Genomic DNA, 17,219 nt, shown 5'->3' with positions numbered 1-17,219 from the left:
CTTTTGCTGTAGCATTATGACTTGTGTTATGACACAACGCCAGTGATGTTAATCCCTGCCTGTCCTCCCCACCCTGTGCCACGGAGCAGTGAGGACATCATGGTGTCACTGTGGGACAGACAGTGCTGCTGCACAGAGACAAAAAACTACAGCCAGCAAAATGGAGAAAAGGTTTGATCCTTCAAGGAATAACACATGAAACGTGCTCATATCATCAGAATAAATACATTTGCTTTAATTATTTATATGCAAAAAAAGTGAGGATTTTGGAAACAAATATGTATGAACTAAATTTCCATATGTGAGAGCACAATTTTAATGGATTAATGGTAATGTATTTTTTTTTATCATGTCAAATAGTAACTGGTTGAATGTATACCCTTTAAAAGTGACACTGCCCCCTAGTGATGAGGATGAGAGTGAATTTTTGCTTTATACAACAGGGACATCTACACAACAAACACAATCAGACCATAAATGAAGCTTTAAAATAAAGTCTCTCAAATCCTTCACCTGAAACCTGACACTTGAATTGTAAGTTAGAACTGAGGTCTGGATCATTAAAATGAATGAGAATGGCACCCCAAATTACTTTAAATTCACCTCTTTCAACACGCAGCCGTTTAGATGACAGGAGCGACTGTACTGTATCTTTGTGCCTTCAAACAGCAGTCTGTCCTCAAGCTTTCCCTCGGTTCTTGCAGGAAATAGCAATGAGATGGAATGACCCGAAGAAACATAGCAAAGATTCTGTGGAGCATCTTCAAAAACACTGCCATTCCCTCTGAAGTGAGAGCTGGTGAAACATGCCAGCCATTAAGCCTCAGGAAAGAGGATATGAAGGCAGCCAAGGGGGGCTGGCAGATATAATGGACGACAACATATCATGATGGCTAAGAGATGGAGATGCGGCATAAACTGGGGAGTGTTTTCTACACATATGTTGATGCTCAAGATTGTGTCAGTCTATCTAACATCCCACCTTAATGACTGGACTCAATCTTAATGAAAAGCCAGATCTGTTGTTTGTATCAGGTAGGAGAGATACAAGCCTGTAACACAACAGAGACGAATATAAACCCCATTCTAACCCTCTAAAACTAAACTAAATCATGCACCTTGAATCGACATCAAAACATTTTATAAAAACTGATTTATCATTAGAGCTTTTGTATAATTAACCTGCACAACATGTGCAGATAAAATGATATGAGCATTTCTATACACGAGACCAGCTTGTTCAGCCGCTAAGACTCTAATTAGTGGTTTTAGTGGATGAAATAACTTTTTCTACAACTCAACAGCAATAGACTGATTGAGAAAATACCCAGAAGCTTAAACCATACTGAATATAATCATTGGTTATATAAAATGGTCAAATATATGTTTCTGCTTAAATATTAATGCAGTAATAAAATATAATAGTGTTTTTTAGATAGATAGATAGATAGATAGATAGATTTGGTCGCTTTAGCTTAGTCCATAGGGACTTGGCTGAGTGGCTGCTTCAAATCCTGCCCGGACGAATCAGTACGGACAGGTACTGGTAGCTGGAGAGGTGCCAGTTCACCTGCTGGGCTCTGCCAAGGTGCCCTTGAGCAAGGCACTGAAACGCTAACTGCTCGGGGAGCCTGATTATAGCACAGCCCCCTTGCTCTGACATTTCTCCATACACTAATGCATGTGTATAGGTCTTGTTTGCGCATGTTCGTGTGTATGATGCACCAGTGCGTAAAGAAATAAGTGAATTTCACCAAGAGGATTAATAAAGTATGCCTTCTTCTTCCTCATAACTCAGAGACCATTTTCTAAACCTGCAGACTGGAGCCATGAAATCAACGTACAGCTCTACACGGCCGTTTAATGATACAATCTTGACAAGAATCACCACACACGCTGCCAGGTAGCTTGGAAGAATGACAGTTTGCTCTCCAGCTCTCAGACCACCTCAACCTTTAGATATTGATCTTAGAGTTCATTAACGTCAATCTCACTTCCATATGGTATACAGCCCAGTAGGCTTATTGAGACAAAGTTATCTATTCTTGTCATAACAAGATGTTTCCTGTAAAGGGAGAAAACATGTTGCAGACAATGGTGAAGCACAAAGGTCGGATTTAATTGTCACATTTATTCTTTGGATTTTCACAAAGACAAAACCTCAGCAGGTCCACATAATTTGATGTACAAACACTGTACAATATTTACATGTTCATTCAACTGAAAACACTTCGGATGACAAAATATGTGGCTATAAAAACAAAACTGCATTTTATATACATAAAAAAAGAAAACAATCACAGTACAGTACAATCTGTGTGTGTGTGGGGGGGTTCTGATTACTTGTCTCTCTCCAGTTCACTCTATCTCCGTGAAGCGTGAGAACATGGCCTTACGAACAGCATCCTTGTAGGTGTCAGATGCTGAGAGTTCATACGAGCTTCCTTTAATACCCAAGCCTGTGCCCTTGGTCCTTAATGAAGCCTGTGGGGAGAGGCAGAGACGGTCATTAGAGGAGGCAGATTGGACACAGGTCGCCCCTCAGGTAAGAGTGTTAATTGCTTTGTGAGTGGGAAAAGAACACATTGGCATGCATATTCCATCTGTCAGGAGCTGGTGGGGAGATGAGAGTTTTAATTTCAAGAAAAATGTCAAAAAGAATTGTTGTTGGCCTCCTCACCGTGATGGGAGCGGTGATGCCCTGCTGGTGGCGCCCCAGACCTTTGCCTTCCTGCCAGCCCATTGCTTGCAACATTTTGCTCCCGATGTTATCACTCGTTAGGCCGTCTTTGGTGGGCTGTTCATAGTTTCTGTTGAAGATGAATGACAGGAGGTATTAAAATGTTTTAAATTAAAGGCGTTAATCAGGATGATGAGAGTCTGCAGATGATTTGCAGGGCGATTAAAAAGTTCCACTTACACTGTCGGGGTTGGCGGTGGATAGAATCTCTTCTTTGGTGCGGGAGGTTCAGGGACACCGTACTTCTCCCTTCTCTCTGCAGCTCTGTCTCTGTATTTCAGCTGTAAAAATGACCATGAAACTTAATTCAATGTATCCTTCATTGACAATATAACTGATGGGAAAAATCTTGTGCCAAAATACCTCAGTTTCTTTTCTCTCCAGCTCCTCCAGCTCAGCTTCTGTGAGTTTTGATCTTCTCTGAATTTCCAAGTTTTGCTAAAACAAATCGAAAAGCAGCTTCAACTACAAATTCATTTTCAAAGTAAATATCATATTCACATATACTATATCTTAAAAGACAGTAGAAGATCGATAACGTTTTTCCTTTTGCATAGAAGCTGAACAGATGGCAGAGCCCGCAATATTCATAGCTACTCGCAGATTAAACGCCTGCTGTGTCACCGTTCTCACCTTGTGGAGGTCAGATAGCTGCTGGTGACGCAGCAGAGCCTCCTTGGTGGGGAACTGCCGTCGACACAGCAGGCAAACCATCTTCCTCCAGTCTGTTATTTTTCCATCTTCATAGGCAGCTCGATCTGAGCCGCCCTCCTCTGCATCACCATCTTCGTTGAAAGCAGCAACCAGACCAGTCTATGATATAAAAATGGATAAAAGTGTTATGGGCTTTATTTTTTACTGATAATTGCGGAGTGGGGAAATAAAGCCAAAGCCCAAACAAACCTTAGCTGAAGTCTCCTGATGCTCTAGGATCTTGAATTGTTCCGTCATGAATGATGGTATGTCAAAGCCTCCTGTATGCTAAAAGGAAGCAACAAATCTCATCAACACATTTTTACATGCAAACTATGTTATCATAATTGTCCACAACAGAAAGGTTAGTCTGTCATTAGTCTCACCTTTTTCTCAAAGAGAGCAAAACCTGCGTCAGCAGCTGCAGACTCTCTCCTGTCCTCCTCCTTGGATGGTCCTGAGCCTTGGGAACTGCTCTTAAAACTCTCTTTTTGCTTATTGAAGCTTTTTGCCCAACGTTCCATGTCCTTTGCGATCTACAATTGTGTTAAGTACAGATATCATTTAAATGACAAGATATGAACTATCCAGAAACTTGAATTACGGCCTGCGGTTGTATGCCCCCGTGCCCCAGTTGCAGTTGCAGTTCTTGGTGAAATGGAGGTTATCACTGTATTATTATTATTATTATTATTATTATTATTATTATTATTATTATTATGTATAATTCCAGTAAATCATTTCCTGTCAGAAACATGCCGTCTCCTTTTAGAGGCTATTTTTACTGGTGAGTACAGAGGACTGACGGAGTGCTTCGTCACACGGTACAAAGAACATCAACTGGAGCTTAACATAAGGAAAAACACTGACTACTGCTGATGTCTATTAGTGTGTAAGTTAACTGCAAGAAAAACAGAGTCAAATTCCTTGTATGTGTTCACATGCTTGGCCAGCAAAGCTGATTCTGACAGAACAAGAAGAAGCTACAAAGTCTTAAACTGGATGCTACACTCACATCTTAAACCCAGCAGCAGGAGAGCTCTACAATCAGCACAGTTTCGAGGTGGGGCACCAAAGATTTGTGTCACCAATTCAGTGTCAAACCAAATGTGAAATATGTTAACAATCTCTTCTGTTCCTGAGTTATAATGTTGAATAACTTAATTTCAAAACTGCAGTGAAGTTGGCCGTTGAGGTTTTGGATATAAAATGTCATTGCTTCATTCTATGAGACATTTTCTAAGTGCTGTATCGTAGGCAACTGGACTTGTTTCAGTTTCTTGAAGACGTTTCACCTCTCATCCAAGAGGCTTCTTCAGTTCTTCAGACACTCCCACACAGAGTTTAAAAGTCTGCTCAGTTAGTTAGAACTCAAGAAGCCTCTTGGATGAGAGGTGAAACGTCTTCAAGAAACTGAAACAAGTCCAGTTGCCTACGATACAGCACTTGACCTGGATGACTGCGAGCCTTCATCAATATGAGACATTTGTGTGAATTTTTTTCAAAATTAGCATATGAAATATAATCAGGAAATTTAAGGAAATTCCCTCAAGGTGTTCCTGAGATATTTCTTTCAAAAGAATGGGACATACAGACGGATAGATAATCCCAAATAACATAACGCCTCAGCCTACAGCTGGTGCAGAGGCATAAAACCTTTAGCAAAAACAAACAAGAACAAAAAAGTAGCATTTACCTGCTGTGCAGACTTGCTTTTGGGCTTCTCTTTTTTTTCCCGCAGCTCTTTTGCCAGTTGCTCTGTGTTTGTGTCTGATTCAGCCAGTGCAGGGACGTACATCTGCTTTTCACTGTCCCAGTAGAGGTACTGCTGAGACTCAGAGTTATAGTAGTACTGTGGATGACACGCATAAGTGAAACTTTATAAAATGTATAAACAGGTTTAGAAAACAATTACATACAATTTCATAATGTTTGGCAGGATATTCTGTACATATATTGAGATGACAGAATTCTTACTTGGCTGCTGGGATCGTAGTACAGGCCAGCCTGTGGATCATAATAGTAACCTGAAGCCTCATCATACTGGTATGTGGAGGTGTCAGGGGCAACAACAGCTACAAAGAGAGGCGCATATGAAACAAATGTTTTTTTTAAAAACACATAAATTTGATCTACGGTCGATCTACTCATTCTGTAACTAACTGATCTTACCTGTTGTGTTAGTAGTTGGGGCAGCACAGGCAGTAGTTGCAACAGTGGTAGCTGCTGGTGTTACCAGTGATGCAGCGCAGACACTCACAGCAGTCTGATGTGCTGCATCGACAGGCCTCACTAACTGTTGTGACTGAAAGTGAGGAGATTTTGCATTCACCATACAACACAGGTTGTTGTGTTTGCAGTACAAATATGCCATATTAATACACCATCTACCTGTATGGCAGGCTGGCTGATAACGACAGGCTGGTAAAGTTGAGGTGTCTGGGATATGACAACACCTGTGGCTACAGGGAGCAGTGTCTTCATTTCTGGAGCAGCTAAAGACAGTTGGTGATGATAAAATTAGCAATCTAAAATCTAAAATTATGTTTTAGTACTCTATTCTCTGAGTGAGTGACAGCTTAAATTACCTCCGAGCAATCCATCTCCAACAACAGGAGCCAATCCTTCAGGCTGCTGCTGCCATGACTGATAATTCGGTCCCTGCATCAGAGGGAACAGCTGTTACATCAGTCATCATTACTGTTATCACTATTATCATAACTTTTATTCAAACAGGAAATGATCGTATGTAGATTACAACACATTTAAAACAATAAAAATCACAATAAATATAAAACAATAGAGGTAAAATGTATTCAAATAATAGCACCTACATCAGTAATACTCACTGTATATTTAAAAAGATTTAAAGTAATTTAAAAAATGTATTTTACCTGTCACACAATAGTCTTTAAATAATAGTCTACTAACTGACCTGTGTTTGCTGTGCATAACCCTCCGGAAGAGTAATGTAGTCAGAGGTGGTAGCTGAAGCTTGCTGTAGCTAAAGACAATACAGGGATAACAGCAAAGTCAGTAACAACATACAAGAGCCCCAATCTACACATGCCAAGTTGCATTAACAAATTAACCAGTATTCTGCAGCAAATTTAAATTACTTAGAAATACAAGATGGCACAAGTAAAAACCTGATACCTGGCTGGATGACCACTGAGCTGCAGCTATGGCTGTGCTGGCAACAGAGAGAACATTGGCCCTGATTCCATCAAGCTGCGCTGAGTCTCTGGACAGGATACAGAGCGATTAGTTAAACCTTCATTGTAGAACATACAGGATAAAAATCTGTCATTTATTGGCTCCAAATTTTAGACAAAAGTGAACCAATTATATTCTATTTTAGCACACAACAAAACAAATGAATAATAATATCTATCTGGGAATAAAACTCCCGACATAATGCAGTTCCCACAGCGCAGAGCTTTCATGCGCATTATTCATAGAAAACTGAATAAAACTGTAGGTGTGTGACTCACTTCCTTGCACTCTTGGCATAATCCACACCGATTGTTTTCCCATCCAGTTTCAGTGGCGGCTGAAGGCCCTGGAGAGCAGCGAGCAGCTGAGAAGCCTCCTGTACAAGAAGTGAAAACGTAAGATTATCAAATGTATTCACCCCAAATATAAACATTCTGACTTACATCATGACCACATGTTAACTACAGGAATAACAAACCAAGGGAGACGAGAGCTGAACAAAGGCAAAGCCTCTATTCTGTCCTGTGTGCTTGTCTTTGATGAGGCGGATGTTGCCCGCTGACAGGTTGGCGTAGGAGGCCAGCATGTTCAAAATTCCATCCACGGTTGAAAGAGGGGCAATGTTTCTCAAAATTAGTGCTGCAAACACAAAAAAAGTACAAACTAGATTTAGAATATGTTTAGGGAAAGAATGTATTATTGCAATAGGTGGTTAAAGAACACACTCACTGTCTCCATTGTAATCTCCTTGTTGTTGAGACTCTGCATTTGAACCACTTCGTCCCGGTGACTCTCTGTCTGTACTCAGCAAAGACAAAGTAGAGCGACATGCAGGTTACAATTAGGCGGTGCAAGCCACAATAACAGAGTCAAAGATATACAATAAAAAATAAAATGTGTTTTATTTTGTTGAAGTGACTCACCAACTTTAGCTGCTCCACACCTGAAACACTTCAGCTTCTTGCGGAAATTGTACACACCACACTATGATAAACAAATGACAATGTTTTTTCGTTTATGATCTTTATTTTAAAAAAAGGGGGGGAAAAAAAGATTCCCCATTTTCTGGGAATACAGTGAAGTACTTAAAGCACCCATGCACTTCTGTCATCGTCATACTAGCACTACTTTTACAGCCCACGTTGAGTCCATTTGCAACAGGCCTACTTGTTAAACCTGTACTTAATTCATGTTATCCAGATTGTATTTTTGTTTTTGATTCTTTTTTGTACTTTTTACATTGATTGTAAAGGTCTAGTGTGTAGGATTTAATGGAATCTAGCAATGTGGGGTTCAGATTGCAACCAACTGAACACGCCTTGCCTCACTGTCCCCGACAGTGTCCACAAAAATGCAAAAAGCACAAATGGCCCTCTCTCGAGTCAGTGTTCAGTTCGTCTGTTCTGGGCTACTGTACTCACTACCTCTTAAAATATCAAAGGTTCATTCTAAGGTAACAAAAACAGGATTCTTAGTTTTAGGTATTTATACACTAATGAAAACATTATCATGAATGTTCTCCGTGTTTCTGGTTCTTTTTGACTACTCATTACTCCACACCTCTTCTATGTTTCCTGTTTTTGTTGTTGCATTTCTTTTTTATTTGGGTGAACTGTGCAAACGGAAAATAAAGTTTGTTGAACTAGTTAGAAATGATACTCACTGCAGTGCAAAGCCAGTTTTCAACGTTCTGTCTCCTGTTGCTGTAGTGCAGCGCAATGCTTTTCCCCTGGATCACCAGCTTGTTCTGTGAAGTCAAACGCCACCAATTATTTCAAATTCTGACATGTTTGTGCCAATGAGGCAGGTAAGGTCCTGCTGCTACCCCACCCCATGAGTGAGAGCAGCTGGAACGGGAAAGAGTGGCTAGGCTTTACACTCGTTGCTTCGGTAGAGTGTCTCAGGGAGTAAAAAAGGAACAGAGGCAGAAAGAAGTTCAGAGAGAAAGCTGCTGTTCTGTGTATGAGGGAATGAGTTCTCAAAAGAAAGAAAGAAAAAAAAAAGGTCCTTAGTGTTTGGGAACGGAGTGCTGCCAGCTCGTCCCTGTCTCACTCCAGTCTTCGGATTTTAAATGGAGTTGAGAAAATATCCCAAGTGACTGAGCTGGAGCAGAATGTGCTATGGACTACTTGGGCCACTCTGTGAACAGGAAGTATACTCTTGATAAGGAGGCAAAAGGCTTATTCAGTATTTGCTGCACTGTATCTCTGTTGAAATTTGTAACAGAACTAAAGATTTCAATGCAATTTCCAAGAGCAAAAACCTTTATATTGTGAATTCACAGCAAACATAAAGCTAAGCAGTTGACAGACTTTCATTCTAGCTGAAAAAACTTCTGTACACTTAAAAAATAATCTCCAAGTGTGTGAAATCAAAAATATTTACTTAACAGTTTGAAGCTCTGTATATTGCAAATACTGCTAATCTCTCAAAGATCAGTCACTCATGTGTCGGTTAATTGGGGCTCTAATCTCCAAGAGTAATTCTAAACTTGGTGATTGTTGAGGCAACCTGATTGGTCTCCATCCATCGGGTAGAATCTTGCAAGCGATAAAACTCCACGAAGGCGAAACCTCGGCTTATACCTAGAGACAGTATTCAAATATAGACGGGAGGCGTGTTAGTTAGAATGCTTTGGTGCAACATTTAAACTCACAAAGGGCTTGTAAAGTCCGATTCAACTAAAAACTGGAGTCGGGAAGGGTGCTTACAAGGTCAAGGGCATGGTGATACATTTGTTTTATTATTATGGCATCTAAAGTTTGTACAAAAATAGTAGAGATATAGTACATACAGTTACCTCCTTACCTGGCCATATCATCAAAACCAGACAATCTATGTGACACAAAGGATCCTCTGACAGTTGTTATAAGAAGCTTTTTTCTCAGGGACTTTGATAAAAGAGGAAAAGTGGATCATATAAGACAGAGCATGGCGGTGAATGTGAGACACTCTTCTGAACAGCAGCACTCACCTCTTCTTTTCCTCATCAAGCGAATTTCCACAGGTTGGGGCCCCTCCAGCTGCTCTAGTGCTGAGCGGATCTGGAAAATGGAGGCAGGCAGAAGGTCAAATTAATCTGAATACAAAAGCTTTTCAAAGCAGTACACAATCATCAGCCAACACTGTCAAAATTTCTGCAATTTCTCAATTTTTAGAAACACTCAGCTGCCTCTTCCATACTAGGTCGTCGGAGCACAAAAAGTAGTTGGAATTAACACTCTAACAACTTCCTCAACCATAAAAATTGCCTGAACAGACTGTCAGAGGTTATGGTAACACCGGATCGAATGAGGTCAAACCTCCCACAATCAGCTGCTTGATGGCAATCATGCCAGACCAAGTGTTTCTTCAGATTAGGTCAGTTAAATTAGATCGGTGCAGAAGCTGCCTCTGATTTTTTACAACTTACACTTGGTTCTCAAGTATGACTGATTCCAGGTCAGATCACAGATTTGAATTTTACCTTTAGAGCTGACTTCTTGCCTCCTCCCTGCCTGTAATACAACTGCACTCTTTACAAGCAATTTGCAGGTCCTTGTGAAAAATGTACTGGGGGCAGCAGCTCTACCTTAGTGGTGGTGCAGTTTTACCCTTAAAAGGCATCAGTGGTAAGATACTGCAGAAAAGGAAACGTCCACATTTTTTTAAAAAAGATGGCAACCCTCCTTAGATTACTTTATTTCTTGGAAATACTGATCACCTGACTGATCACCTCCCTTATATTCTCTCTCTGCTCTTTTTCTTTTAGCCTCTCTCCTTCTTTTCAGAAGGTTCAGAGTCGTTTTACTTTATTGATGTCATTGCTGTTGTTTTTTTTTGTCTATTCGCTCTTTGTGTGCTGAAAAAGAGAGATTCGTAGTGGAGCGTTGGACCCAATATGTGAGTATTTTGTCCTCTCTGACTCCCTGTCCTCTCCTGACCTGGAAATTGGAGATGTGATGCCCTTTCATGTTTTTTTAATTAGATCAAAGGGGGGTGTAAGATTGTATTTAATATTGTATGTAATAAAGGTAAGGATCTGAAAAAGGCATCAGTGACACTTACATCATCCTCTATAACATTAAGAGGGAGACCCCTCAGCATAATAGTCTTGCTCTCCTCCTCTGGTTCCATGTTGTAATGGTGGTCTGGATAATCCCCATCGTATTCATCATCAGATCTGTCACTATTGCGTCGTTTTCGACCCCTCTGTTGCAGACAAAGAAAAAAACAATGCTGTTATTATTAAACTAAAAACTGCAAGGCTTTGTTTTCTACGACAGGTGTAAACGTAACATGAGCTTACAAAGGTCTTCCTAAACACTCACCTCTGGACTGTCTCTGTCTCTGTCTCTCCGCTCTCTGTGTCTATCATCACCCCAACGATGATCATAATCCCTCTCCACGTCTCTGCCTCTTCGTCTGTCATGCCATTCTGGATCATCCCTCCTCCCGTCAGAACCATATCTTCCACTGCGTTCACCACGACTGAGCCTGAAACAGAAAATGAGTGCAGGTGAAATACAGGAATAGACTGAATATGAGACACTTCTAGGTTGGATTATGTTTGTCTTACCTTTTATCAGCTCCCATGGTTTAGTGAAGAGGGCACACGCTTGATCAAGGATCTTTGTAGAAACATGAAAACATTTTTAAGCAATGAATCAATAGTCGTCAGTTAGATGTTTGACCTCAGCCAGAGAAAACCTCTGATATATTTACAGAAATCAACAAAAGGATACTTTGAGCCTTGACTTGTTTTAACTGCATGTAGCTAAGAAGCAGGTGTGTCATGAATACTTCTAAAAAACACTAACATTGACTGTGTTGCTCGAAAAGGCTCAGATTTCTACACTGGTTCAGTCAACTTATGGGGAGCTGAGGTCACATGATGCCAAGAAAATGATAACACAGCCCTGATTTTAAACGACTAATACAAGTACACTAAATAAATAATTCTGTTTCAGATGGAGGTGAACCTCAGCTACAACATAACAGGTCTACTGACATTTTAACAACAGCGACTGTCCTGCAGAAACAGGCAGCAAGCAGCCACTTTAGCTATGCGTCTTAGCTTTGACGTTGTGATGGATATATGGGACAGCTAGCTTAAATAACTTAGCATACGTTAGCCGAAATATAAAATAAATTACCGCGTTATTTCGTGTTACATACCTTTAAATTACAAAGCTTGGTAGTTCTGATAATGACCTGCTAATAGAGGGTTTCTGTTCCGGTCAGTCAGCTGAAGACTCTTCCTCTTCTTTTAATAGTCGTTAGCTAACAGGCTAATAGCGCATTACCGCCACCTAGTGGTGTGGATGGGAATGTGGCGGATACACAGTACAGTGTGGTCTTGCTGATAAAATATTAAAAAATGAAAAAACAACCAAATAACTAATCTGGCAGGAATGATAATCATAAGTGCAACATTAATTACTTTCTTTTTTTTGCCATCATGCATCATATTTTGTTTTGTGCTATGCTATCCTAGCGCAGTAACTCTGTATCCCTGTTAAATGACTCTAATCTACTGTCCTTAAAAGATATACATATAGAGATATTACATAATAACATACAATTGTGCAATAATATGTAAGAAATTATATGACTGTCAAATATACATCTACACAGGCTGTTTACCTTGTAATAAGCAGTTTACAGTATCAGTTTGAGGTGCCTTGACATACCTGGTCAATAAATCTGATCAAAAGAAAGTCAGAAAAACTTAAATAAATACTTGTCCTCCACCTGGTCACATGACTAGTAGGCTCCTTCCAGCTCCCCATGTCTTCCCAACAATCATTCAATTTTATATAGATGACACTTTTCTCCAGTTTACTGATATTATTGTTTGTTTCAGTATGATACAACTCTGCATTATTATTATTATTATTATCTAGCATTCATCATCTGCATGTCTGTATGCCTTTACAATCATGAAGATGCTTTGACTTCCACATGATTAACAATGGGGATGCTTGATGTGGTAAAGAGAAATCCTAGTGATTATTTTTGACAGATATTACGATATGATTAGTTGGACAGATTATTTTTGCATCATTTTTCATTTCCACACAAAAATATGAAAAACATGATGATGGGACATTTGTTGAACAAGATCTGTAGGCCAGAGCATGTCTGCAGCACACTGTACTTTATCATATCTGTCACACATTTAACCTTGATCAAAAAAATTGCAGCTTCTTTAGTTATTTTTTTTATTTTGATCGTATTTCGATTCATTGTGCATCACTAAGTTCAAACAAAATTGTTCAAATTTAAAAACCACTAAATCAACTCATTGTAAATGCTATTCCTCATGTCTTTTGTTCTCAAAGTGTAGTAAACACCCTGCAACATGTCACCTAGTGTCACCTGTGCAGTCAGCCCTGAGTGCTGCCATGGACCACATCACAGGCAGGAGGGACACCTGGCTGCTGGCCCCGGACAGGCGCTTCCCCCCATCACCGCAGGGTGGCGCTGCAGTCCCGCTGAGATGCGGATGAGCGGCCGAAGCAAAAAATCTGCTCTCATCCCTGGAGACAACACCACAGCGCAATGGCCGTGTTAGTGGATGCGAGCTGTTGAACATTGTATAATTTATTTAACTACCTCACGTAGCGCATGTTTTGCGTCTGTCGCAGCTGGGAAAAACACTGCAGGTGGCGGCCGCTGCGCTAAGACGACTCGCCAGCTCCCACCGACTGTGACCCGGGCATCAGGAAGAAGGTAGCCAGCTGGCTAACGTTAACGTTAGCGAGCCATTAGCATCGGTTGTGTGAATGTGTGGTAGCTTCACACGTCGTTGCTACTGGTTCATTAAAGAAACGGGTCGTTTCCACTTTGTGAAGTGGAGCTTAAATTATCTTAGGTTGTTTAACGCTAGTTCATTAGCTTGATACCTGCTATTCGCTGACGTTACCTTAATGACGCTGGTTAGCTAAGCTAGCTGTATGGACTGAGAGTGACAGCCCATCCCTCTGTGGTGTCGGTGCTCAGTCGCAGCTTGAAATAAAGCCTCTAGTAAACTATAACAAAGCAGTCCTCATACTGGTAATAAAAAATAAGTGTTTCTCGCTTTGTGTTCGACTCCTCAGTTCATCCACCAGGCTGTATGGCTGAACCGGAGCTTCTGTTGGACTCCAATATCCGACTCTGGGTCGTGTTGCCCATTGTCTTCATCACCTTTTTTGTCGGGGTCATCCGTCATTATGTGTCCATCCTTCTTCAGAGTGACAAGAAGTTGACGTTAGAACAGGTTTCTGACAGGTATGTACTCTTCAATTGAAAGGGGGGGACCATATTATAGAAACAATTGCAATTTATTTGAATTAATTAATGTGTTCATGCTCAATCTCCCAACACAGCCAGGTTCTGATTCGGAGCCGAATCCTGAGAGAAAATGGAAAATACATTCCCAAACAGGTGGAGACTCCTTCTTTACATTGTTTCATACATACTGTTCTTCACCAGATGATTTCTCCAACTCATCTGAACATTATTGTCTAAAATATAGGCAATAAAAAACACTAAAACCACCGGACATTGTATTTATTATGTTACTGAATAACTGTCTTTGTTTTAGTCATTTTTGATGAGGAAGTTCTACTTCAATAATCAAGAAGATGGATTTTTCAAGAAGACCAAAAGAAAGGTTGTTCCACCATCTCCAATGACAGGTAATCCTTGTTTATTTACAGGATGTGAGGATGTTATCTTCAATGTTGTGACCCTCCACATGGAAGCCCGTTTAAAAGAAAAATGCATGTGTCATCTAAATAGTTGAATATGCAAAAGGGTAAACCGTGTAGAGTAACAGATTTGCAGGACCGTCTTTTCTTCTCTTCTATCTTGTCAGCGCTGGCATTTCTTTATCTCTTTCCTTGATTATTACAAATATGTCCAGAACAGCTTAAAAGAGATGAAATACTACCCTGTATGAGAGTCCAGTTTGCAGGTATTTATCTCGTTATTTATTTGCATTTTGTTTCACACTGTGTCTTCTAACAGATCCCAGCATGTTGACTGACATGATGAAGGGAAATGTCACCAATGTGCTTCCCATGATCCTCATTGGAGGCTGGATCAACTGGACCTTTTCAGGATTCGTAACAAGTAATGCTCTCACTCTGTTGCAGCTTGTATATACATATATTACAGATGATATTGTTCTGATAGAAATACATTGATTCCTTCCTGTGCTCTGTTTCCCGCAGCTAAGGTTCCCTTCCCTCTCACTCTGCGCTTCAAGCCCATGCTGCAGCAAGGAATAGAGCTGCTCTCACTGGATGCCTCCTGGTAAACTAATATATCAAGATGCATGGAGATAAACTGCATTAGTCTTTGTGTATTAATATCAAGATGCTCAAGCTAGTTTATGACTGTCTTGTTAATTGGTTTGTTTGTTTGTCCATTTATCATCCAGGGTGAGTTCAGCGTCATGGTATTTCCTCAACGTGTTTGGACTACGAAGCATGTACTCATTAATTCTGGGCCAAGATAATGGTAATTGTAGTTCATGTTAAGATAATTTTGAGTGTTGATGATGTTATGATTGAAAATGCTTCATATACTTAAGGTTCACAATAGTGACTATAGCCTTATCGTAGTAATTTTTTTTTGGTGGACTCTTGATAATATTGTTCAGTTGACCATTAGTTTTTAATGTTGATAATAATTCCTATACACAGGGATATGAACATGAAAACAATATCCAGTTTTAGTAAACAGAATCTGAGAGTAGTTGCATTTGCAGGGTTTAGCTGCAGATAAATCCGGGCCAGTGATATTTAAAAATCAATTAATAGAGCTCTATGTAACAATTTTTTAGCATTTTACATCTATTAATTATCTTTAACAAGCCTGTGGATGATATTTTGAAGTTGTTAAATGCTGCTGGACTGTGGATTTCTGTGTGAAGGACCCGGGTCTGATTTACCGCGCAATCAAAGGATGTGACTTTATGCACGTTCTCAAGTGTCTTGTCTCAGCGCCTCCCTCTGCTTTGCTAACAGAGAGCAGCAGTGGCTAACGTTAGTTTAGAAATGGAGTCCGCTTACAAAAACTAACGACCGGCCTCCGGCACAACACAGAAGTTCAACAGAGCCCCTTTGACATTATTAATATCATACTATTTGTACAATAAGATTCCAGTGGTGACTGTGTGGGATTGTTTCCAACTCAAAATTCACTATTTGTTTTTATCTAAGGAAATATTCTGCTTTAATCTATATTTGTTGCCATTTAGCCTTTCAAAAACTTAACTTTCATTCTGGTCAAAAAACAGTTTGCTCTCTTGCTTGCTACACAAACAGGGAGGCATGGACCTGTATTAACAAGGTGGTCTACTAGCAGTCTGACAGCCCCATAAATTACATTTACATAACTACAATAACAAATACTCCGTTCTTGACTATAACACTATAATAATAAGTTTCTTTTTCTGACATTCGGACATTTTAAACTTGATTTGGAAACCTTAATAAAAGCTTTAATGTTATTATAGTTTTAATAAAGCATGTGTCTTTGGTTAATTCAGTAATGCAATATATATGGTTTGCATTCAGATAATTATCTATCTGTCAACCCCCACAGGTGCAGATCAGTCGAGGATCATGCAGGAGCAGATGAGCGGCGCTGCCATGGCCATGCCTGCAGATACAAATAAAGCTTTCAAGGTACGTAATGTAGTTTCGGCATAATGCATTACTGAGGGTGGGTTTTGCTCTGTTGTTCATGTGATGTCTGTCCTTGGATTTCAGGCTGAGTGGGAGGCACTGGAACTTACTGACCATCAGTGGGCGCTGGAGAGTGTAGAGGAGGACCTGATGAGCAGAGAGCTGGACTTTGACGGCATGTTTAGCAAGGAGCTGCCGAGCGGCATCTTCTGATGGCCTGCTCACTTCTACTCGGAGCCTTCAATTTGAATTTTTTGATCATTGCAGGGATTTGTTTTTGAGAGATGGGACAAATCCCTTCATGTTATGCAAAGTTTACATTCACTTATTTGTGGTCCTTGTCTTGTCACATGTATCACCTTTCCATTCCTGTCTATAAAACAAATGAAATGACTGCAAATACACTGGTTCTGCTGCTGTCTCATGCAAATTAGGGAGCATTGCTTTGTTATCTCACCTTTTAGACGGGGAGACTTTTGGGAGAAATTGAGTGTATTTTGCTTATTGAAATGCATTATTATTAGCTTGCTAACTGTATGCCATTAGGTAATAGAATATGAACTACCTAGTGCTTTTTTTTTTTCTTATGTCATGCACAGGTGGACCAGCTGTCTCGATTTTCATATGTATCATCGTGTTTTAAAAAAAATAGGGCACTACCATTTTCCAGGTCTGAATGATGTCTATTTAATTATACTTTAACAGTCTTTAATGACTCCTTTGTTAGATCATAGGTCAACTGTTCTGTGTCAGCTGCTGGGAGTTGGAAGCAGACCCAGAACTGATTAGTTGTTGGCAGTGAACATGTTTGTGCGATTGAAATATTGTTTTTAAAGTATGTAGACAGTTTATTTTGTAATGTAACTCCCCTGTGTTTTGTACAGCATAAAGCCTGTTTTGACTAAACA

At 40.0% G+C, this 17,219-nt stretch overlaps 2 protein-coding genes across 2 annotated transcripts; one reads left to right on the top strand and one right to left on the bottom strand.

Annotated features, from left to right (window-relative positions):
* Positions 1-2,111: 2,111 nt before the first annotated feature.
* On the bottom strand, positions 2,112-11,871 carry LOC140998871 (RNA-binding protein 5-like). Its single transcript, XM_073469281.1, has 25 exons — positions 11,807-11,871; positions 11,208-11,259; positions 10,960-11,125; positions 10,697-10,840; positions 9,624-9,693; positions 9,161-9,234; positions 8,313-8,396; positions 7,573-7,633; positions 7,379-7,447; positions 7,128-7,288; positions 6,928-7,025; positions 6,590-6,677; positions 6,369-6,437; positions 6,022-6,094; positions 5,825-5,928; positions 5,606-5,738; positions 5,411-5,508; positions 5,130-5,285; positions 3,820-3,969; positions 3,644-3,721; positions 3,374-3,553; positions 3,104-3,178; positions 2,921-3,021; positions 2,681-2,810; positions 2,112-2,484 (listed from the first exon to the last, which is right to left on the bottom strand). The coding sequence occupies exons 2-25, from the start codon at positions 11,222-11,224 to the stop codon at positions 2,359-2,361; spliced, it is 2,505 nt and encodes an 834-aa protein (XP_073325382.1). The 5' UTR covers positions 11,225-11,259; positions 11,807-11,871; the 3' UTR covers positions 2,112-2,358.
* A 1,262-nt stretch (positions 11,872-13,133) lies between these two features.
* emc3 (ER membrane protein complex subunit 3) lies at positions 13,134-17,217 on the top strand. The gene is made up of 9 exons (XM_073469282.1): positions 13,134-13,363; positions 13,732-13,903; positions 14,002-14,059; positions 14,220-14,313; positions 14,645-14,749; positions 14,851-14,932; positions 15,060-15,139; positions 16,229-16,311; positions 16,396-17,217. Exons 2-9 carry the CDS (start codon positions 13,749-13,751, stop codon positions 16,522-16,524), a joined length of 786 nt encoding a protein of 261 aa, XP_073325383.1. The 5' UTR covers positions 13,134-13,363; positions 13,732-13,748; the 3' UTR covers positions 16,525-17,217.
* The last annotated feature ends 2 nt before the right edge of the window (positions 17,218-17,219 follow it).

The sequence above is a fragment of the Pagrus major genome, chromosome 6, assembly GCF_040436345.1.
Source record: "Pagrus major chromosome 6, Pma_NU_1.0".
Classification (NCBI taxonomy): Eukaryota; Metazoa; Chordata; class Actinopteri; order Spariformes; family Sparidae; genus Pagrus; species Pagrus major.
Note: the sequence above shows the minus strand (reverse complement) of the source record. Positions and strands in the feature narration are given on the sequence as shown.